The sequence below is a fragment of the Lampetra planeri genome, chromosome 3 (genome assembly GCF_965212315.1).
Source record: "Lampetra planeri chromosome 3, kcLamPlan1.2.h2, whole genome shotgun sequence".
Lineage (NCBI taxonomy): Eukaryota > Metazoa > Chordata > Hyperoartia > Petromyzontiformes > Petromyzontidae > Lampetra > Lampetra planeri.
In genome coordinates this window covers 18,156,961-18,182,206 of record NC_136109.1, presented here as the reverse complement: position 1 = coordinate 18,182,206, position 25,246 = coordinate 18,156,961, and the positions used below count along the sequence as shown (strand labels likewise).

At 45.1% G+C, this 25,246-nt stretch overlaps 1 protein-coding gene across 1 annotated transcript; it reads right to left on the bottom strand.

The window, feature by feature from the left end:
• Window positions 1-635: 635 nt before the first annotated feature.
• Window positions 636-24,330, bottom strand: MRPS27 (mitochondrial ribosomal protein S27). Its single transcript, XM_078622443.1, has 12 exons — window positions 24,191-24,330; window positions 21,812-21,892; window positions 20,419-20,489; window positions 20,265-20,323; window positions 19,593-19,707; window positions 14,097-14,175; window positions 12,039-12,154; window positions 11,246-11,348; window positions 9,693-9,838; window positions 7,004-7,213; window positions 3,925-4,053; window positions 636-1,348 (listed from the first exon to the last, which is right to left on the bottom strand). Exons 1-12 carry the CDS (start codon window positions 24,249-24,251, stop codon window positions 1,211-1,213), a joined length of 1,308 nt encoding a protein of 435 aa, XP_078478569.1. The 5' UTR covers window positions 24,252-24,330; the 3' UTR covers window positions 636-1,210.
• Between the last annotated feature and the right edge of the window lie 916 nt (window positions 24,331-25,246).

Genomic DNA, 25,246 nt, shown 5'->3' with positions numbered 1-25,246 from the left:
CAGCGTCCCTCTGGGATTGACAATATAAGCACAATTTGGCGAGACACCATTGAGTGACTGGAAGCCAACTGCAGCTGTTCCCTGCCATAGAAATGAGGAATTTCCACCACTGGCCCAGGACCGCCAAAAGGGGAAGAACATTTGTCCAATGCTCGTGTGAGGGAGGAGGCGTTCCCAACCGTGAGGCTTTTAACTTGCGTACGACACAAAGGTAAATATTTCATAGCGCAGAGATTTATTATGAATGAGATCAGGCTGCTGGCACGGGTGGAGTGTGGCCCCCACAGTGCAAGAAGGTTTGTGGCACAGCACTAGCAGCTGCAACCGAGATCCACAAGGGCCCCCGGACGCGAGTAGCCCAGCTGCCCCTGCTGCAGCCACCTCCCCCACCCCACACCGCTTCGCTGCCACCAGCTCAAGCTGACCCGATGCACGAATCCCAAACTGGATTTGCACAATTTTGAGGTGGAAGGCAAACGTGTACTGGCGTGCTCATCGGGACAGATGGTCTGGATCTTCAAAGGGGGCATTTTTCACGTAATCCGTGCCCCAACAGTAATTGAAGACATCACTCCAACATATTGAATGTTCACGTAATCAAAACAGAGCACACAATTCAAAGAAGAGTCATGATGTTTTTTTGTATAAATCCCTTTATTGTTAAATATGGACTGGACTGTTGCCAACTGTTTTTATTGAAGCTATATACTCGTACATTCGTGAGTGCGTATGTCGTCATACTTAAGGAATTCCCCATTTTTTCTCAAAATTCTGTTTCACCAACAACTCGCACAAGACACAACAGCTCCGATGGCAGCCAAATGACGCTGTGATGGCTGTGCCAAAGTATATACAGTACAATCATTCATTTTCCGATGACAAAAGCCCTCGATTTTAAACAGATGTTATATCTTCAACCCTCCACCGTCCCAAGCTCGTCGTTTTCTCTTGTGCATCCTGAAAATGTTGAAAGATTTTGACATTGGGGGACAATTCATCCGTTTACCGATTCGACTTTTCATTTCTTTTTTACGCACACCCGATTGTCGACGTCCAACGTCAACACCCGGAATCGATCGCCCTCGGCAAAGTCTCACCCCGGCTTCTCCTCGCGTTAGGTCTCCTCCGCTCCGACTCGAGCGCACAGAGGAAGCGCCTGGTCCTGGCAACGGCAGGGAGTGTCGCGCGTAGGCGGCGGCCGCAAACATCTCTACAGCACTTGCTTCTTTGGCGGAACAAACTTAATGCTCAGCAGCTTCTCCTCCAGCAGCTGCCGCTCCTTGGCTCGCTCCTGCGCCGTGGCCTCTTGCAGCGCCAGCTCCTCCCGTTGCTTCTCCCACAAGGCCACCTGAGGACATCGGCAAAAAACATCATCGAGGCGGCGCATCTTCTCGTTCAACCCAAACAACAGGGAGGTTTGGTCACTGGTATCTTCCCAGCCAGCTGGTGGAATCTTACATGACCGTGGTGGAGGAGTTAGGCTCTCAATGTGACAAACTCTTCTTCTTGGTTCTTTCGGTAAAGTCACGTAGAAGGGAAATAATAAAATAATAAAAATAAAACAATCAAATAATTCTCACGACGTTTCGGCCACAACGCAAGCAGCCGTCCTCAGGTGAAGACCAGGTCTGTCGGGGATACAGCGTCTGAATGACGCTGTCTCCCCGACAGACTGTCTCCCCGACAGACCTGGTCTTCACCTGAGGACGGCTGCTTGCGTTGTGGCCGTAACGTCGTGAGAATTATTTTATTATGTTTTATTTTTATTACTTTATTATTTCCCTTCTACGTGACTTTACCGAAAGAACCAAGAAGATCAGTTGACTTTATCGCAAAGTTGTACTGATATTGCGACCCTGGACAAATGATGGGACCGAGTCGACGCACGACCGGGATTTTAACTCCCAGCATTTCTGTTGTGATTCCAGCGCTCTAATTGCAGCGCCACTGGCCCGGGCACAATTATTATAGACCGACTCATATGTATGTAAAGATAACACCAAGAAACAAATCATGGCGAAACATCAGGGTTTAAATATTTGAGCAAAATGCACTTGTCGGTGCAGACGAAGAAGATTTCCATGAATAGAATATGGTCTGCCGCCTGGTGAGATGTCACAATAACACGAGTTATAAATAATTTTAATACATTTAAATATCCCACTGATGTACAATGGGGGAGTGACATCACACTGTGAGTGGGAACATATCAGGAAAGCAGAAATTCTGACATGGGAGAATTCAATTCCGAAATACAATAAAACATAATTGAAAAACGTTAAAAACACATTTACTAAAATGTTGCATGGTAACTGGCTTTGTTAGGCTACAGTGAATTATTAAATACATGTTTATTTTATATCTGTTCATTTAAGAAATTCATTAGAATTATGCTTCTAAACATCTTCCAGAACTGACCACACCCGGTGGAGCAGTGGTCCGTGTGATTAACAGCGATGTCCATGTGCAAAGCAAAAATTGATTACGCTTCTGTTGAAAGCTCAATATAGTTGCCTAAAGTCAACACAAGACACATCACGCTTGCTCGTCACAGCATGGAGCCCAAATCACATTTAGACATCCGTGTGCAGTGCAGCATGCAGATGGCCTTCAGTGGGGGGGAGATGGGGGTGGCCAAGGACTCATTTCAAGAAAAAAAAACAAGAAACGACGTCTGACTCCTCTAATCACTGGAGGTGCTTTTGACAGAATCCATTATTCGTGTTTATCTGCGCAAATAACTTGTGTTATTCATTCGCTACTGCCTATGGATAATAGGATCACTTTGCCATCCTGTCCAGATAACAGCATCGGATGAATCCTCTTATCCGCTTTAATATGCGGATATTAGGATAACATATACAGCTTCCTGCAGTAACATTTCCAGTGACTCCTTATTTACAAATAACAGGAAGAATTCCCTACTACTTCTGGATACCTGCTCTTATCTGGAGATAAGCTCAGTTAAGAGGAAACGGTTGCTGACACTTCTGAGCGACTGATCTCATTCATGGGTCATATTCATAATTGACAGCCCCTTGACAATGCACAGCAGGATGGACGGCCTTGCCATGCCACTTAGTCGGATGGATTGTTTCACCAAAATTCACCACCCTGGCGAGCGCGCGGGTTGAAGGAGAGGTCAGAAACAATTCTGAGATGACAAGCAGCCACGGCTAGGAATTGAACTCGGGGAGGGTTAAGTGCAGTGCGCCAGCCACAGTGCCACCGCTTGCCCCCCTTTTATCCACGGATGAACATAAATAGGAAGAATATATTCGGGGGGAAAAGGATTTTTACACGGACCAATTTGTGAGAGTGTATAACAGAAAGGGTGCGTAAGAGAGGCGTGGATTAGCGGAGCTTCACCGAGTCTGCTATAGGTGTGTACTCTACAACTGGGCTTTCCCTACTCAAGTGGTCGCAGCCCACCGGGGTAACGTCGGTCCACGTTTTAACAATTTATCAACGTCCTTATACAAATTAAGTGGTTGTATGCTCCATACACATGACAGCAAAATATCTTCCACGAGAGATCGCCGGTTCAAACGAAGACTGAGATCTTGTGTGCGTACGTGTGTCGCGCTATCACAACAGTGACGCGCAGAGCTCAATTTAAGACCGAGATGTTACGTGCGTACACGTGTCAAATGTGACATGCAGAGGTAATTAAAATTCCTATTAATCTGGTGTGTACGTGTGTGTCCCAGGTGACAGAGAGGGCGCCGCTTGAGAAGCTCTTTCTACGCCACGTGGGGAATATTGTTCCAACAACAACGGGGCAAGTGCAGCGTGTAAACGACGTCATTTTTGTTTGAATGGAGAAGCTTGGAAAACGTGGAAAAGCTGTACCGCGGTGGGTTGGCAAGGACTGGAGTTTTTTTAGAATCCCATTGTAGCCTAGAGCGCGTGGCCTCCACTCACCTGCTCTCCGAATTCCGCCACCTCCTGCCGTTCGAGCGCTGGCAGCAGCTCCTGCGCCTGAGCCAACACCTCGTCCTTGGCAGAGCGAGATGACAGCCGCCCGCTACGCTCCAACTCCGCGCGCGCCGCCTGCTCGCGACCGCACACAGAGTGCGCGCGCGATGGACCACGCGGGTCAACTCGACATGGGCCACCGATGCCACCACACCTCCCCACACCTCGTCATTTTGCTTCCTTCCATTGCATGCCCCAGCCGTTGTGCAGGCAACACCAGGCCGCAACGGTCCGCGCTGACAGTGTCCCCACCATCTGGCTTTAGCTCTTGCCCTTGGTTACTAATCTCCAATTGCCAACTCCAATTTTTTAATTCGAGCAAGGAAATATCACTGTTGTGCACCAGTTTTGCAAAATAATTATGCTATAAAAAGACCTCTGACGAGATGCAATCGGGCCTGGAGTAATACGATGCTACCCGGTATAGAATTCTCTGCACTCCACCGTAATTTCTGGTTTCTCTTTTTACTTTAGAAATGCAGATTCAGCAAGAGAGCAGCACAGTTGCCGATGTGTTAACAGCCCTTGGACGGCATTATAGAAACAGGAAACATGTAATTAGTAAGTGGGGGCAGTACAGCCTGCTTCTGATTTAATCTAATCAGTGAGATATCTGGATTTATTGTTACAAAAAACACCAGACAGTGTGTTTTTGGTGTCACTATAAAAAATGGTTATTTTGTTAGGCAGCCACAAGGCTCTGTGTGAAATTACATTATCTTCTTCGACATAATTTTAAAATAGGAGAAATTGGAAGCAGCTGTTACTTGTGCTGGTCGGAATGCTTACCAAACCAAAAATACAATGGCAGGCATGCTTGCTTCAGCGAGGGGAAAATCATAAGCACCGTACCTCTTACATCTCCAATTATAAGTGCCAAGATTGAAAGCGCTGCGACAGCAGATGTGTCCCACTGCTCAGCAAAGATGATCGATAAGCAATAGCTATAAGATTTCGCCTCAAATTAGTCCCCCAGGAGGACTAATGGCCTGTCCTGATGCTCCCATCTTTCAGCAGAGGCACAGATGTGACTGCCTCAGTCCAGTGCCATCTGTGGGTTCACCGCATGCCTGCCCGGCTGACGCAAAGTGCCCCTATCGCACGTGGCAACGCTCTCCCGATGCCCACATCCAGTCGTAAAAAAAACACTTTGCCCTTTGTTCGGAAAAAATAGCCCGGACAGTGCGAGCGTTGGTGAGAATTACAGTGGCAAAAGAAATCAATGATTAGAACCGCGTGCCAAAAATGTCCCTCCGCGACCTTCCAAAAGTTTGTTTTGTCGCTTTAATTAGCCCCGAACATTTATCACACAGAGCCTGCTTTCCCGTTTTCATTGCAGCTGTCAGAGCCACTTCAAAGGCAGACAGAAATTATTTGAGAATTGAAATTTCAAATGTACGTGGTGGCCTATATTCCGGGTAAGGCGCTCCCCGTTTCCCGCGCACATTTCTAAGATTACACCGGGGAAGGAGAATTTTAAGGGAACCAACTGCTCACGAGAGCAGATGGCGTGAGTGAAACGAAACCCGGCACCACCCGCACCTCCTCTGGGAGCCGACAGTGGGATAATCTTGCACGTTAAGGATTACCGGGCAGAAGGGAGGAAAAAAAAGACAAACTACTCGAGATGTATAGAATTATACACAATCGTGCGACTGCATGGGGTTTCGTAGTTGTGTTGTAACGCGCTCCGATGCGTTTTCGGGCTCGCACCGCGCGTCGTCCGGCGTCACGCCCGAAGTTTCCAACCACGTGCCGGGGGGATTCACTTGGTAAAGAAGCTCCCATTATGTGGAGCGGAACGGTAGACAGAATTCCGAACAAACATACGGTACAACCGTAAAAAATATTATAGAGTTACAATCAAGTGACTGCGTGCGAATACTTCTACAATCACGTGACTGCGCAGAAAGTGATGGGGAGCGCCACTGTGCTCAGCTTGGAGATGCGATGCTCAGTGAGGCTTTGCGGACTCAGAACGGCGCACGCAAACCTCGAGTGGCTTCGCCGTGCAGGCGCTCCTCCTTCAGGGGCAGCGCCACAGACCCATCAATCATCCCCCAGGTCTGCTCTCAATTAGCGGGGGTTCTGTTGGCCGCCAGCGGTTCCGAGCATGGGAATTATGCGGTGGACTACCGGCCATCATAAACCGAGCCGGCATCGTAAGCGGCGTTCTCATCAATCGTAAATCGCTTTGAGATGTTAAACAAACGGCACATTTTGTTTTGCTGTTACCACTGGGTCATGTTATGCTCGCTCTAATGAAGTGCATATATACAGTGCATGTAAGCGGCCAGTATGTTGCCGTTGAAATATATAAACAAATAATAAAATAGATAATAAAACATCGCTCACTGAAGTCAGCGCTGGAATTGGGTTCCACAACTGCTGCTGAGCATAACTCGTGCAGGAATACGATTTGTACTGAAAATGATCTACGTGTGAAGCCCGTTGTGTGTACGAACGTGTGTGTAACTGCATTTATGTGCGCATGTGTGCTCGTGTATATGTGCGCAACAGAGTTGCAATGATGACTTGTCGCTAATCTGTAATGATTTGATTCGAGGATTGAATATCCTTCCGAACATTGTGAACGCAGCAGCCACCAGCGACTGCAGGAGTAAGGCGAACCCATTACTCACAACAAATCGTCGTCTGTCATGACCTAACGGTTGCTGGGTGAAAGCCTCTCAATTAAAGAACAAATGCCAATTGGAGAGATCATATGGACTGTTGAGAAAAGTCATTGGGCTCGGGCAGGACACGTCGCTAGAAGGGATGATGGCCGGTAGTCGAGCCCAACAACGCATCGGCAGACACAGATTGTTAACGAACCCGACGGGACGCGGAGATGGAACAATAAAATAAGCTCATGTGCAGGAGCTAGATACAACGTACACACGAATAAAAAAAAACGTCGACTCCTAAACTCACGTATCGATGCCACTGAAATGAATCGTTACATCGCAGACACTGCTGGAACACAAACGCGAGCGTGGTAGCGTGGCGGACCGAGGGTCTGTACCTGGAATCGCTGGCGCAGGGCGGGGAGCACCGCCCGGCGCCTTTCCTCCGCTTCCCTCGCGTCCTCCGCTTCCAGCTGCGCCGGCTGTGGCACCTGCACGTCAGCTCTCCCCCCCTCCTCGCTGTCGGCGTCCTCTTCCCGTGCGGCGCCTGCCCCCCCCTCCTGCGTGAGCTTCTCAAGCTCCTCCAGCACCGCTGCCATGGCCTCCACCTGATGGGAGAGCAAGCGGGTGACTCGAGTTGTATATATGTATGTTGAACTTCTTTCGCACTGTACATAGCCGACTGTGCTAATCGGAGAGTCACTGAGTTTGCCAGTGTTGAGCTCAGTGACCCTCCAAGTGCTGTTAGAGAGCACCTATGAAGGCCGGCACTGTGGCACACGAGGAGGTGGATGTCCAGCACCACGCCTCCCTAGTGGCGATGTTTACACACCGCATCAGGTACTCATTTGATGCTGAGTCGACCCAGGGGAGGCCCAAGACCAGTTCAGATAATCGTCACTGGTGCTGGTGGCCGTGAGCGGGAAATTGAACGCGGTTCGCCAGGTTCGTAACGCAACGCGCTAACCGCTGCACCGCCGCTCCCCACATTGACCCTCCATGCACACCTGACACCTGCGTGCACCTGGGCTGTGCCACATACAGGCCGCCAGCGCTCGCAGAGGGAACGCAACAACCAGGCGGTGCACCTGAATATTTAGCGTTTAGTTATCAGCACGTGGCCATTCCGTCCGGCCAAAATTATTCACCCCCACCCCTCGCCCCTTCGCAATTTCGTGTAACGATTGTGGGCCGCGATACGACATAAGGACACGCTCTCTCTGTCGAACACCGAGTTTCACCGTTCAATTCCATTCTTGCAAATTGCAGCGATACAGTATGTTCAGGAGCTAAATGCCATTGTCGCCGTCTGCCAGGCAAGGGAAGGGTTCATGAAGTTTTGCCATTCTTCATCTGTTGAATGAGCAGACTACTGTGGTTTAATTTACGGTGATGGTCCATAGTATGGGATGATGCTTGGCCACATTCGCTGTACTGTGGCTTGTCTTTAACTTTCCATTCACGAAGATGTGTGCATCGGCCTGTTGATGTTCTGATGCGGTTGATGGTTCTACCGGTGTCTTAGAGGAATGTAATTTGCATAGTTTGTCAATCCAATACTAGATAAAGCACCACCGCCCCCCCCCCCCCCCACAATGTTGTGTTGGTAAAAGGGAGTTTCTGACGATACTTCACCATGCTAGTCAGTGGGGGTTGGTGCAGGGAGGGGTCCCAGCGGTGGTTCTGATATCACTCGCCAATGATATATTAGTTGTGGCAGGGAATCAAATGCAGGTCATGGGGTTCATAACGAAGCGCGCTCACCAATGCACTACCACTTTACCCGCATAGAGTTTGCTCTTGAGTGATAACAGCCGCATTCATTACAATGCCAAAAAACGCACCCAACATGAGACATCTGGCACCAGTAAAGTTAATCAAATATTACATGATTCTCATCTGAAGGCTTGTCTGTATTAGTGGCCTGCTGCAAATCTCCATTCATTGTTCTATGTGTGGTAAATGGGATCAGTATATGATAGGAGTGGTTATACACAATTGTGTAAAATAAAGTTTTTTTTTTATACTCTCTTTGAATCAAGTATAACCCTTTAACTATGGCTCCTACTCAACCCAAATGTAATGTGTTGAAACCTCCTAGGCATGTGCAATACTGCTTAGTGAAGATGAAAACAAGCGAGATGATGCACTCTCATGTATGACTTGGATAACTTGACATTCACTTGCCAGCGATGCCTTTAAAAACAAAACACCCACTGGCACAACCCGTAAAATAGAGCATTAAAAACCGCTGCCATGCATGCATGATGCCCGGGTGATGATTAATGATTACAACAGTTAAGAGTGAGCAGTGCTTTGCTTTCACCATCGATTCAAGTTTGCACTGCTTCCTTAGCTCAACGTCCCAAGTGGGCTTACAGATACGGGTGACGCATGGACAAACGAGCTGCCCTACTAAATCAACATTCATTAAAAGGGGGGTTTGCAAAGCCTGCGCTAAGTGAGGCAGAACAGCTGCTTGGATATCAAACTCTGCTCTATGGACTGATTTATTTATTAATGGCACTGGATGATGAGTCACCTGCACACGATCACCCTGAGCCCTCCCCTCTCAGTGAATGTAAGCTATGATTAAATCTTGACTTAAAGCGTTCGTGACTGCAGGAATTAAAATTATTTGGGTCTTTCGGTAAAGTCACGTAGATAGGTTCAAAGAAAATAACAAAAAATCACGAAAAAACTACGACGTTTCGTTCGCAACGTCGACGACCGCTTGCGTTTTTATTTTTATTTTATTTTAACCTATCTACGTGACTTTACCGAAAGACCCAATGAATATAAGCTATGATTGTATGGATCTCTAGAGTGGCAGGCATACAAACTCTATCCGTTACAGGGGTGAGCGGGCATTTTCTGTGTCTGCGCTTCGGTTGTGTAATTCCCTAGCGTTGTAAAACACATCTTCCTAAGTCAGTTTATTCTATTTAGCTCTTCTTCTCTCTTGGCCTTGCCTTATCCTTATTCTTACAAGGTGCCTTACATATAAATGTAAATGACTATTATCCCTCACTCGAACTTTACTTCTCATCCTACACTGTCATTTATTTCTTCAAACTCTGTACGCACCGAGTCTGTCGTCAGCTGCAAAGCACCGGGGGGGCTCTGCAGAACTTTGTCCATGACGTCGATGCCCCTGTCCAGGTATCCCGGGGTCCAGATGAGCGGCATGCGGGTAAACACGGCCCGCAGTCCCTTCGTCAGCTCCACCTTGCCTGCCGGCCAGGAGCACAGCACCAGACGACAACAGCCGACAGTGATAAACCTTGACAAAGTGAGCTGGGATAGCCACCGATGTCACTGCAGGATTTCAAGAAAGGGCAGAATCAATGGTCTATAACGAATTTATGTTGAAAACACTGCCAATTTTCACCAGTGGGCCCCCTCTGTATGCGTGGGCTACAAACATGAAGTAAGATGATGTATGGCTTCCATCCCGACAGCTTTACATGCATTGTAATGTCCCTGGTGTGGGAGAGAAATACACGAATGTGAACACTTGAGGTGACCTGGAAAAAGACAAATGTAGGCTATGTTTTTAAAATTATTTTCTTGGAAATATTTTAAAAATATTCCGGTGCACATTTTGTGTTCAAATATAATTTGTAACCATTTTTTGTATTTAATAAAAAACATGTTAATAACACGTTGCCAGAATGCTTTCCAATTGGCTCTATCTTCCCTGTAATGTTGCGTTCTCTACAATTATGACAATTATCATCAATGGCGAGCATTGTCTTGTTGCGTTGTTTGGCAGAAAAGTTCTAACTGCGCTGTGAAATGAAAACAATGCCTTTGGTGCGGTATAGAGGCGTTTGATGCGTAATGAAAAATGTGCACTTGTGAGATGGATGGGTGGCTTGGAAGTGAAGAGGACTGAGTCGGCATTGTCAAGATTCGAGGTTCGAATTTGGGCAACCATCCACGATTAAACCAGGTTCTGAAGTTGAATTAGTAGTCTCAACCTGGTCGCCAATAACTTCACAACAAAATACAAACTTCAAATTAAAGTTGGGTTTTCGCTGGAATTTTGTGTTGACATACATGCGATAAACATCGATACAGTAGCTCGCGTGACAAAGTGCAGCGCGCCTCGTACGGACAAGGACGCCCCTTGAAAGGATCTTGGAAGTGGTTCTTTGATATCACCTTCCTTGGGCTGTTCTCTAACATGTGGCGACAGTTACGAATGCACACTGCATCCCGTGCTGTGATGCCAAAAGCACAATAAAAATATATAATTGGGATTTTTGTTTTGTTTATGTGTACATGATTAGACCAGGTTTCTCAGTGGGCTATGTACTAATTTAGTCTTCGGTGCTGGGATGAGGCTGAACAGCATGCAATAATACATTTGTAAGACTGGTGTTTTTCTGGTCACTTACAAGTGATGGGGCTGAGACCATAAATTCATGACACCTGAGAACAATGATGTTAAGCATGGTTAGCTGCCTAGACTAAAAAAATACAAACCCCACCACACCACCTGCACATCAACAGTGCTGGTTAAGTGCTCTGACATGGCTACTGCCCCACTTAGCCAAGCGGCCAAGTACAAGGGGATGCCGCCCTCTAGTAAATATTGAGCGGGCGAAATGGGGGGGGGGGCGGGTGCCGGGTACCGATTTTGGCGTAGCCCATGAGCTGCGAGCTGTATCCGGCCGTGGTGTTCTGAGCCAGCCCGGCCAGGAGCAGGGCTGCACCGATGTTCCTGTCCTCTTGCCACTGTCCCGGCAGCGAGCAGACACCGAGCGCAGAACACACATGCATGCACCCCGCAGGGTACTTAGGAGGCACACTGCTCACTGGGAAGATGACCTGTGCACTTTTTGCATGTATAATGGAGCACCATATGTATGTGTGCTAAACTTATTTCGTAACTGTACGTAGCCAACCGTGCTAATCTAATTCGCAAAGGAGATCTGTGATTAAAGTGTCTTTTTGCCCCTTTCTATGGAAGGTTAAAGCATGAATTAATTAGCTATGTTCATCTGTTTGTAACGTGCGGGGGTGGGGGGCATGAAAACTCTCCTAACGATGATCCAATATGAACTTAAGTGGAGTATTAAATTGTGGTGCTATCCTTTCGAAAACCAGCTGCATTGATCACAGAGTTGCCCAAAACGAGGTGAAAGCCGTCTCGTAGTGCGGCTTAATATCATTACCGCTAATTAAATCATCTCCCGGATGGATGCATGTTGGGAATGTGATGCACAAGCCGTGCAAACGCATATTTTTTCCTCGTTTCAACTACAAAATCTCCAAAATGCTGCCTCGCGCACGACGTATGACGTCCGCTGCAGCTAGAAGCATCGCTGTTTGAGGTCTGCATGTGGGGGGACGTGGTTCACGTGCGCTTGATTGCCCGCTCGGCTGCCGGGGGTGGGCACGGACGGGGCGGCACTGCGGGCATACCGACACGTCGGGCTGGCCACTCAAGAAGCCGTGCAGGGCGTGCAATGCCAGCAGCTGCGTGGACGTCCAGTCAAACGCCTCCTGCAGCATCACCTCCACGGCCACATGAGCGGCGCCTGCACCCGGCCGTCCAGGTCAATGACATCAACAACGTCCGTCATTCGCTACACTGGGCAGCAGAGTGGCACACTGGTAACACTTGCGGCCTCACACCAAGGAGGGCCCAGGTTTGATTCCCGACTTGGACGCTTTACTGCGCAGAGTTTGTATGTTTTCTGCCTGCTCTTGTCTGGATTCTCCAGTTTCCTTCCATAGATATAAAAAACACACAATGGAACTGGTATAGGCCAAACACTTAGGTGCTGAAAAATTACCTGAAAATTACTCAATCGGATTACACTTAGGAACGTCACGGTCTACTCAGTAAAGTTGGCAGGACCCTCCTGGCCTGAAAAATAGTCTTGAGACTCAGGCTTTGTTGGGAAAACAAGCCTAATAAAAATAACAAGTGATGGTGACATCACCACAGCACTTGTGCCAAGCTAAGTGCACTTTGAAGGCATGTCAAATACTCACTGGAAGGTCACAGGACAGACCCAGGTGTTTTAGGTTAAATGACTAAGATGACCGGCAGACGCATCACCTGTGTTCCCCACTGTTGGCAAAGAGGAGATCCAGCCCTTCCAGACACACAATATCCACCATTCGCCACTAAGTGGCGGTGACGTCACCATGGCGCTTATGCCAGGCTATGTGCACTTTAAGGCCACGTGAAGTGTCGAACATCCGCTGGCAGGAGGCCACGGGATAGACCCAGGTACCATGGGTTGACTGACTGGGACTCGAATGCACATATATACACACACACATATATACATGAAGAGTGTGTTCCTTATTTGATGGTTGGAATTGTTTCTTGTTACTGAACTGTGCATAACCGTGAATGTTAGCCTAATCAAAGGACATGCAGGGGTTGCTACCATGCTCCCTATTTCAAATAAGGACACCACCCTAATATATACGAACGCAGAGAGACAAGTCTGCTTTAAAGACTGGATAGACGGTGTTGCAAATTCTGTGAGAGAAAACCTCTTTAGAGCGGTGGGGAAAGAAGAGGGTGGGGCCAGCCCCACACATTACATTTGTCTCCTCACTGACAATATCTATGTAAGGCACTGTCCTATTTTTTTTATTATTTGGTGATAATACATTTTAATTGTGCTTGCTAACTCAACACCTTTGTAGTGTTGTAAAGGACGGACTTCTAAACTTATTTATGGCACACACTGTTTATTATCTTAATACACAGTCCCTATCACACAAAGGGGTATATGGTCCCCTCACCCGTTACCCTGAGGAGGTGCAGCCTCCGGACCTTGCAGGCTATCTAATCTCCCTGCTATCCCAGCGTCCTCTGGCTGGACCTAGGGGATCTCTCCCCGACCACTGGTTACACTGAGCCCTAGCCCTGATAAGGGCTGGAGGGCTTGGTCCAGGGTCCTAGATGTCTTCGGCCGACTTGGGTCTTCGTGTAGCAGAACTGGCCAAGAGCTCTCAGCGCTCTGGCTTTTATACCTGTTCGTGGCCGGGTTGTCCAATCCCCGGCCACCTTGTGGGACCCTCTGATTGGTCCTCCCAATCTGGCGTTTGGATCCTACCTCACCCCATTTGACCCTGACCGTTTGATTGAGCGGGAAAACCTTGTTTACGATCCGCTCTCTCACAGTTTGCGAACAGCGAGTAGTTAACACCACTACACCTTCATCAATAACACTGCCTTACAGGTGACGTTTCAGGAAACGGCCCTTCTTCATGGGACATTTTAAATTATCTCAGCTTAATTAGACACATCCAGACTGGGTTACAATAACAAACCCAATTCTGTACAAGATCACATGACAAAATTAGGAAGTTTGCCTTGATCAGCCAAATTACAGAGCACAAGTAACACAACTCTTGTTAGACCAGATGTTGTTTTGTTACTAACTTCTTTAAAATGTGAATGTGCCACAGCGCTGTGTGATAAACACCTTCTGATCTGTCAGAGGCTTTCGTTACCTTTGAAATCGTCTGCCTTGATGTATGTGTCCAGTAGGAGGTTGAACCCATAGGGGTCAGGGAAAATTCCATACTGCACCTAAAATAACAGGCGCCACACAGTGTGCACGAGGGTCAAATGTTCACAGTCATTTCATACAAATTAATAAAATTTTATTTTATTCAATACAAAAAAATTAAAGCCATCACAAGCACCTTTTGTGAACAAGTGCAAAGGATACACCATACAGTACCAGGTGGATTTTAAAACAATTAAACAGAGGGTATAATGAAATGTCTTCATTCATTGTCACTATACATTTTTTACTACACATTAATTTTATTTTATAGCTAGTTGGCACAAAATTAAAGCTTTATCGGGGCCAAGTCGGAACTTTATTTTTCCACGTAAAAATAATGCCACTCAGCCGAAGTGAATACGAAGTCTAACTGGGGCCCACTGCTGTGCTGCATGGGCTCATTATGCAGAGGTGCACAGACGGGTCACTCAACTCACAAAGCCAATACCTCAGCGCAGCATGAGGCACTGCATTAAGAATGGCTTAGCACTACAGGCTAAGATGCCTTATTCCCAGTAATGCACTTTATGATGCATTAAACGATTAGATATTAAGGGATTACCAATTATACAATTCTATTTATAATAACATTACCTGGTCAGGCCGTAAGATCATCGTTTAGTAGACAAGCCCACAATAATATCCTTTCGGCCGGAAAATATAATTGAGACTAAAGGGCGTTTTTCAGCAGGGTACTGGATTAGGATAGATGGCACATTTCTTCATGAATATTGTACATGTGTGTTGTAGAATATCCATACACACAAAGGAAGACCATTTTCATTCATTCTGTGTGAAATTCCCACCGACACAAAGCACACGCCTGTGAATGTGACATGCTCATTCTGAGAAAAAATGCTGTTCTTTGAACCACCCATCTTACATCTACTGCACAAATGTATTTATGCAAATTCCCAGCTTCATGGGTTTACTGGGAAATAGCTGGATTAGCAATTCCCAAGTTGGACATTTTGCACAAGATGAGATGTGAACAATCCACTAACCTTGCTTACAAAGCCAAAGTTTGCAGGCTTATGTCACCTATAGCCGTCATTGATGAATTATTTTATAATATACAGGTTTTTGTTAATCCACTGCCAGATGAAAACCTCCTCATGCCATACGCCGAGTGCAGGTTGGTGAACAGAGGGGTACAGGATTGGTTGAGATATCACTCACCACTGATATATTATAGCTGTGACTGGGAGTAAAACTCAGGCCACGATATTCATAGCACAAGTACATGAACCCCTGCGCAACAACTGCCCAATCCAACTGTCAATAAACCTTGTGATAAAAGGACTGCCTCATTTGTAGTACATACAGATGCATGACAAATTTGCACACACACATGCATAAATATTGCCAGGATGTATATCATTAAAACACAGAAAAACTAACATTTATAATACAGCTTTATTCGCATTTGACACTCAAGCCAAGATTCGAGCTAATGGAATTATGGATAATTCGACACTTGTTTTTTTTACCAAAATGCCACATTTCATGTCCAATATCCGAACAAAATGTCAGCACAAGTCCTTAAGCACTCCCAAGTGATCCAACGGGCATTACGATACAGATGATACTTCACGGAAAATTCCAAACTCTGTTGCCATATAAAAAGTTTGGACTTGGTCCAACAATAACTTTCAGTGAGCTGTGAAACTCTGCTGACATTAAACCGACCATCTCAACACGTCCATGTGCTTGGACTGTGACATGCGGGACGCAAAACGAGCGCACCGCGTGTTATGACCGTATACCAGACAACTGCCCCCGTGCTCATTATGCACAGCCCAACCTACTCATGCACGTGCAACCACTCGGGCGGCGATATGGCATTTTCCGCTTCTTGCAGGGGTTCATGGTTCGAATCCATGGGCCGCCCAGATTAATACTCCATGTGAAAGAACAGTAAAAATACGTGCCATCTGCTGCACGGTGGACGTTCAAGATCCCGTAACGTCGATCGCAATAGTAAATCGTTGTGTATCGGCGTCCAGGTCAACATTTGCCAAAATAAAAATTTTGCCGGAAATTAGTCAACTGAAATATACAGAGCAATCATCGCACTCAACTGCCAAAACTTGGCAGGACCCTCCATAAAGAGTAATGAGAATCAGTGAGGCCTTCCTGGATAAACAAGCGTAATAATAATGAAAAGTCAATAGGTCAGCCCAGCTAATGCCAGAGATGCCACCATGCCTAGCCGTTAAATGTTCTAGGAAATGCTCGAGTGATTGCATGGTCACTTTTTAAGCTCCAAGATCCCGTGTCCCACTGTCTGGTTTTATGCATCTCTCTCCATGTGCCACTAGTCCTGGTAACCTGTCCTCTATTTTGCACATGCGCCTCAGCCATCGCAAACCCCTCTTCCTTCCCGATAAAATCTATAGCACTTTCTTGCCTAAATATAATTCAAACTTCCCAGTTGCTTGTCCTACCATGTGTGAAATTCCAAGCATCATCCCTATGTACCTGTATTCAAATGTCAGAAGGTTATTTTCTAATTGCTTTGATAAAGTCCAGCCCTCTAACTTGCACAGATGTGAGTCCTGTCTCAACAATTCACATTTTAACATGAAAGTTGACCACTACATCATTTCAGGGTGGTTTACGTAGTCCCTCATAATCACATCTGACTAAATAACCTTCCACTGACATAAAACAGCTAAAACACACTGCAAAATGTCCTCTCAACCAAGTGGCATTCACGATGATTCAGCTCAACAGACATCTTCTCAACTGAGGTCTTAACATTTTTTTTTATTTTGCCGAGTTTGGCATTGTCAACTTCGATCCAGCGGCACAAACTTGGGCTCGGGAAAAGTCTGTGCTGCCAAGTGAGATATCAACTGTCATTGCCGCAAAATATGCAGAGGCGACAATAGAGCAAGTAGGTTACATATATATGCACCATCTGAGCGTTACCCTGGTGCAAAAGTGAGCTTCCTCTGCATACTCGGTTTTCCTCCCACGTGTTAAAGTACTTTTTTGTTAATATCAGGCCAAATATCCACAAAAAGACCAATCTTAAAAAGTATCAAGTCATTCAAGCTTTTCAGGTAAAAAAATATATTTTCCAGACCTGGGTTAAATTTTAAATGCGTCATTTGTAATGGATTGCAATGAAGACGTAGTTGTAATTTCATCAAACAATGCTGCTGTAATTGTAAGTAAAAAAATTATATTTTACCACGTAAAGCAGACTGAGCTATAGCTCTTTTTCAGAAGTGACCTGGCCACAAATGATAGCTCAACGAAGTAGGCTTATCACGTGGAAATGTATAACAGCCAAATACTCTAAACATGTTCATTGTAAATTAAACCAGGTCTGCTTTGTTCACAGACAGTTCGGTAGCTTGAATATTTCTATTTTAATGCTATAAGGCAAAAGCATTATCCACAATTTATTGCAAAATGATCCTGACAGTACACACTAGCACATGGCATTAACAATAAAATTGCATAACGGTTAAATCCTTGATGGCTGAAAGTTACACCCTAATGCATAATTAATGTATCATCTAATTAAAGCCCTGACCTTCCTTGTACACTTTTTACTTTGCAGTGACCGATTCCATCAATACAACATTCAATGTTTCACTGTTCTCACCTGTGCTTCAATTGGGGCCACTATTGAAGTTCCATCACGAGGGTACCAACATCAGGAGGTGAAAAAAGCTCAAATTGCCTTGGGGTAATATGTAGGTCTAAAAGGGAACAATTTAATAGAGACACCATAACTCTAATGGATCAATGAGTCCATAAGCTGGTTGGGAGGCTGCTGTTACCAGGCCACACTAAACCGCGATATCACAGCCCATTTACGGAATGCACGCTGCTCACAATGCTTTAACACTAATGCTTGTTCTTACGCACACAGAGATATGAACACCAACACAACCACTAATGCATCTTGTAAGTGGATTAGGAGACCACACTATAAAAAAGCACGAAAACAAAGATAACCTTAAATGTTCCACACCAAAAGTCATAATTCAAAAGTGGCAGCCAGGCAGCATCAGCCTAGCGGTGCACATTGAAGAAGCTGACCTAGCGTACTCAAGCCGGCTGTTCGTGAAGGCTGGCAATCACATAAATAGGCACTGTGTATGGGAGTGTCCCTTAGTGTCGAGAAAAAAAAAACTACCTGTGCATTTAAAACAGCGATATCAGCAGGGTTGGTAAGAATCACCTGTAAAGGACGCCAACAGAATATCTGGATGTTGACAACTCCGTAATGTTGGTATTTCTCAACTTTTGATTTTAATTGATATTGCATATACATACATAGCACTAAAATAAACAGTACAATGAATAATAATGTAAAGCCCTTTGCCAAGCCCTCCTCAAACCATGCCAGGGTTATTTGATCAGGACAGGACATGTTCAGATATCACTCACCACTGCCTTTAGTCATGGCCAGGGATCCAACTCAGGTAGCAGGGGTTTAAAGCAAAGTGCACTAAACAGTGCACTGTAATGCCCTAAACACTGTGCCACTGCTGTATACAAATTATACTGCAAGCAACATTAGCATGCACATAAAAGACTAGGTAAAACAAACTCGAAATTGTTTAATGCTCAGCCAATGCCCTGAACTTGCCATGGGACAATAAATGTTCATTATTTATATCTTGAAAGGTCGACTGAAAATTATTACTTTGGGGTTTGCAATGAATATTTTTTTTTATTTGGGCCAACACATAAAAACACACTCCTTTGAATGATGTTGCATGCTTAATCTAAGTAATCCTCTTTTAAAAACCACCCATCCGATATCTACCACACAAATGTGTTCATGCAAATTTCCAGGTTCGTGATATACTGGGCAAGTCTAACGTTAATGCTGGTATTCCTCTGTCCATACTTTGACCATGAGCTAAACATTTGTACTGTAGTGCATGTGGTACTGTTCTGAATTGCAAAAAACGTCCAAGTCAGTGACAAAATAATAAATGGACAAGGGCCTTGATAATATAGTTCTGAAACACATTTGTCTACAAGGCCCACAGGTTGCATTATATTAAGTTATATTGGTTTGCGACACCAAGATGTTTGCACATGTACACGTTTAACTATTGTCTCCAGCTCCCAACTTTCTGTTTATCTCCCAGGTCTCTCACCTCCATACCTTGCCTACATCTGGTATCTCATGTCAATATCTCATCGTGTCTCTGGGGGGTGAAATCTCTTGAAAGTGTCATTAATTGGACATAAAATTCCGAGAGCCTTCGTGGGCCACCTCTGGCCCACTGGTAACCAGTTACAGAACGTTCTGTATATCATTATAATACAGTATAGCATTGCGTTATAGAGCATTGTGTATTTTTGTATGTGTTGAGATGTGCTCGATGCATTTAAGAGTTTCTTTATACATTCTAAATGCATTGTACAAGGATAAGAAACGTGAGCCTTCTAAACAAGCTACCTTGTTCTGAATCGTGTACAGCGCCTTATCCTTGGCTCCGTACTGGAGGCACTTGCGCAGCCAGTTGTGGATTGTCCATTCCCGAAGACACCAACAGTTCTCGCTGTGACGAAACCTGCGGAACATCACGCCGCTGCTCGCAAATTCTCGACAGACCTTTTTTTATTGTCAAATATAAAGCAATACTGTAACCTCTAGCCTGGAGAATGACAGAATATGGATTGCTAAGCTCAGGTGAACAGGGCCTGTTTGTAAACATGCATCATTTTGAGTTGTAATAGTAATTTACAGCGCTTTTTCAATCGACCGCTGCCACGTCTGTCGTGGGGTTGTTTCACCACATTCACAATGCTGGTTAGTGCAGGTTGGCAAGGGTTCCCAGGACCAGTTCTGATATCAATCACGACTGATATTAGCCATGGGGCATGGTCAGTTGGTTCACAGTGATTTGCAATGTGTGAACCAAAGTGTAAATGATCCACTCAGAGTAGTAATATGTAGAGAATACCTTTTGAAAAAAAATGAATTGAAATCAAATCTTAGAAAATTAAGGTCATGAAGTTGCCATGTGCTAATTTACCCCATCAAGTACCACCACACATCCTGAAGCAGTTTAAAACTACTGTGTATGTGACGTTTGCATCTGTATACTCTGAAGGTAACAGCTCGTACTTGTATAGGTAGTATTCCGCCTGATCCACTTCCTCACGTGATGAAATGTTGTCAACAAACTGCAATGCAAATTGCAAACAAGTCACGCATCCTGTACAGGAGGACATTCAAAGTGGTGCTTGGAAATGTAAAGCTTCCTGTAAGCAGAATGTACCCTTGCAATACTTAGGGAGCTGACAGGCAACTTTGAGTCATGGAGTCCATCCATCAGCTTGGCCAGCTTCACTGAAATGATGCCAAAGAGACGTTGCACAACAGAAATGAATTACTGTGGCCAAAACATTATAAAACTCACTCACGCACAAGCATGAATGTGATCAGGAGTTGAACTAATCCCCAGGTTTCACATGCCCAGCTGCCGGCACCAGATTTCTGTGGCTATTGTGGCTAACTGAATTAATTGTGAGACCCATGCATATTTAACATTTATGCGCAAATTAATTATGCACGGCCATCACTAGTGCCTCTTGGCAAAATCTAGTACAGGCAGCCCAGTGCACCAACATGCAAGCTAATTCAGTATTGATTTTGATGTCCAAAAGTTGTGGAAAATTCTATAAAGTAATACGTATTTAATTCCTGAAGTGGGTCAATAGTGCAGATATATTTTGAACTGTGTAGAAATCATAATACAACAAACTCATCTTTTTTGCTGCATTATAAATCCATAAAGTTGTAAGTAACTGAGAAAGTATTGTGGTTAATGCAGACATCATTCCTTGTAAAAGGTTTGAGTTTGGTGTTTTAACATCTCAACACCTGTTTTGTTGCCAGAAAAAAGGGGAAAACCTATTCTCATATTTTGGTACTGGCAAAGGAGGTCCCATGATGTAGCTGCTCACCCCGAGCTCTCATTACTCTGATAGTGCGTTGTTTTTGTGCTGTACGCCTTTTGGCGTCCTCTGGTCTAACATCGTTTTGAGACTATGCTCAAAAGAAAGCTGTCTCTGGTGTGGACCAATCAGTTTCAAAGACAATGCATATATTATCAAAGTATGTTTTTTTGCATTCTGACTGTAAGTATTGTGGTTAATGCAGACATGATACCTTGTAAAAGATTTAAGTTTGGTGTTTTAACATCTCAACACCTGTTTTGTTGCCAGAAAAAAGGGGAAAACCTATTCTCATAACTGACAAAAGTTCAATGCCATTACGCAAAATTTTATATCCATGTAAATGTATTACGATGTTGCAGAAATCAGTTTATTCGCTGTAACCTGGCTATTGTGTTAATAAAAAAACTAGGCGCAGTCATCCGCTTCACAGTGAATGTCTGAGATCCCATTACATAATTCGCAAGAGTGGACCATTGTGTGCCAGCGTCACGGTCCAAATTTGAAAACATTACCCGCAAATTACTCAATTGGAATATACACATCAACCATCACCCCCTACCATGAAAACTTAGCAGGACCCTCCTGAAAAACATGAAACGCAGTGAGGCATCCTGGGTAAAAAAAGCATGATAATAAGAAAAATGTCCTCAGTCGCTCTATTGCTGCAGTCATCCTCTACTGCGGTGTGTATTGGGCTGAGAGCAGCCAGACCTAGGCTGTGTGGCTCTGGCTTGCGAGTCTCCTCCCATCGCGCCGGGTCCGTGTAGGCAGCTGACAGGAGCGTCCGCCGCGCTGCAGGGCAACACCAAAAGCAATGTTTAGCCTGTGGCACTGGAGATTTTCCTTCATTCACAAACAACTATCCTCAGCAAAGTCTTCAGCACCGTCCCACAAAGGGTCGCCCACCTATGATGTACAAAACAACCAGGACATATCATGGAAAAATAATCTCACAAGACCAGAAGAGGGGAGAACTACATGCAAATGCATTGTCACGAGTGCTGCATTATTCGGCAACTGCCAAAAACCCAGACTGTTAATATGCCATGAAGGTAGACTTCCCGATTTTCCGTGAGAACGATCCTGAGAAAAGCAGGGAAGGGGCAACTGTGACCACATACACAGGAAGGCGACTGTGTACACAGGGACTCGTTCATTGGCCTCATCGTGTTATCGTGGTGTCTCCACATATATGGTTTCCAGAGGTAGATTTTGCAGGAATGGGCATTGGTGACTGCAGTACTGTATACATTACTGCATTACAGTATACAGTACTGTGCTCATGAGCCATAATGACAAAAGACCATATATCTTGATTTGAAGCTTTCGTGACTGCAGGAATCCATACTCTTTGGTTCTTTCGGTAAAGTCACGGAAGTAGAAAAAATAATAGATCACGACGTTTTGATCGCAACACAAGAAACCGTCTTCAGGTGAAAAAGAGACGGTTGTTTGTGTTGCGATCGAAACGTGTGATCTAGTTTTTATTCTACCTATGTGACGTTACCGAAAGAACCAAAGAGTAAAGACCATATATGTTTACCACTATCATTAACTGTCATTCGGTTACATTTGCTCAAATATATTTGATATGGTGACCTAAGACAGAGGACCAAAATGTACTTCTTCACGAATTACTGATGGTTCTTGCATATACTGGACATCTGTGAAAAAGACCTTCACAGTTGTTTGGAATCCTCCAGTATAAATATTCTGATATGCAGAGGCTGTGTGCTTTCAATACGTGTTTGCTCAAAAGTTGCCACAATGGAAAAGATGATTCTGGAATTGAAACATCACAAAGAATCTCAACTCTAGGAATCGATACCTCACAGACGGTGACCGAGCTCCACGTGGTGGAGGTGAAAACTCAACGCTTCTCTTTTTGAGATTAAAGCTCAAAGAGAAGCCTCGAATGGCGCCCGTCACTGAACAGCGCGAATTCATATTTTGCAATGATACCGCAACAATTTAGACCAAAGTGAACAGAAAGGCTGACAGTGGCTCTGACGTAAGACCTGTCATGACCGCGTTCTCACCGCTCACACGTGGTTTTGAGTGGAATATAAATACGGCGGGCAAACATTTAAAGTGGTGACGCAAACACAACCACAGCTAGTCTGTTTTTCTATGGTTGTACATTACAAGATTGTAGCGTCTGTAGTTCTTGTAAATTATGCGTTTAAAGTTTTAGTCAAACGCGTCATTTTGTGTTAACTTCTTTCGCACTGTACGTACTGCAGTCGAGGGACATCAACGTTGCATTGCTGTAATGTGACTACATATCAATGACAGCACAACTCCATAGTAGAGCGCACGATCATCACAAGCCAATGTAAATCCACTGCTGGAGGAAGGTATCCCCTAACCGTCGTAATATTATCACGATCATCCGCTGTCATAATCGACCTAGCACCTGCACATCAACTCTTTATTTCACCGCTCAGTCTCCTTCAGTGGATGTCCTCCGTCCGTTTGAATGGAACGGGACTTGCAAGTCCTGCTTTGCCATGAACGAAACCTTGAAAACTCGGGTGGTACAGTACGGGAAAACGATGGTTGACACTTTTTCCAGACCAAATCCAAATACGTTTCTCAAGTCAGCCTAGGTCTGTCGCAACTGTGCAATGCACTGTAATAGAGTTCAACACAATACCAGATCTCGGTACAAAACAAACCGTGCTATCTGCCCAAAGATGCACATTCCAAAGCAGCCAAAATTGTCACAGCCGCTGTCAAACCCGGGCAGGTGGCAACACTCCAGGCAACATATAACGACGCAAAGATCCCTACACACAAAACACGAAGGAGCCATCGCAGCAATACAACTCTGCTGCTCCAGTCGCGGCTGTCTGCTTTGACCGCCTGACCGTGAAATCGTGAAGTCGTTACTCTGCGTCGACTACATGACCATACTCGCGAAAGAAGACGCCTCAATGGGAAAATACAGCGTGCGTGCGGGCGGGCGCGTCAGCAGCTCGACACAAGATGTGCGTGGTTATAGCGCCGCGTGTTGAGACGTGCACAGAGGAGGAGGATGAGTGAGGATGATGAGTGAGGAGGAGGAGGGAGGGGAAGCGCCGAGCTTACGCAGACAGACTGCGCGCCGCGCCGCGAGCAGACAGCGAAGTCGTGCTATGGGCGCCGCCATCTTGACCGGACACAAACTCCACGCGTCGCCCTGGGGTCGAACAGGTCAGCCAATCGGGAGGGGGGAGGGGAGCGAGGTACGCGCGTCACGTGCGCGGCGCGAGGCCAATGAGGGAGCGGCGAGGTTTGAGTGGCGGGCCGAGAGGGAGGCGTGTTGGGATGCGAGTGACGTCACAGATTGGGGGGGTCGGGGGGGGCGGCAAGTGACGTCATACATTCTAGATTTGAAGCTTTCGTGACTGCAAGGATTCATACTCTTAGGTTTTTCCGGTAAAGTCACGTAGGTAAAAAATTAAATAAATAATATAAATAATAATTGAAAAATTCACATCAATTCAGAATCCAGTAAGTTATTGTAACCGAGTGGAAATTAATTTTAATAAAAGCGACCTTTTGCTCACATTGCTATAGACAATTTGGGAAACTTAGTGATGTATAAACCTTCGGTTTAAACAATGTATAAATCTTCAGTTTATACATAGTTTAAACATACATAGTTTATTGTTTTGTATTCACATCGATACAGAATCTAGTCAGTCTATAATTATACTAATTCCTACAGCAATTGCACATTTTCAACAAACATACCAAGTGTTTATATACGTGTGTTTTATTCACTCTCAGCTGAGGAAAATCTTTAGTTTGGAAAACCAATTTTTGATTGAAACATTTAGTTTATTTTCTTCCTGATAGAACGGTAACTCAAACGGCTCATAACGCTAGAATAAAGGTGACTTACAATTGTAATGCGTTATTTACAAGTTTGTAATAAATTATTCTCAGAAAGAGTAAATTACATTCAGTAAATCACATTCCGTAGTTTAGATTTCATTCAGACGAGTCCAGAAGAGTCTGCAGACGAAAAAATACGTCGATTAAACAGAGGAGAAAGACAGCAGAGATGGCTTAATCGACAGTCAAGAAACACTGCATCGTTTACGAACTCAAAATACCCGTCAAATGACGGGCAATTACACCAGTAATTGGCAGTAAAGC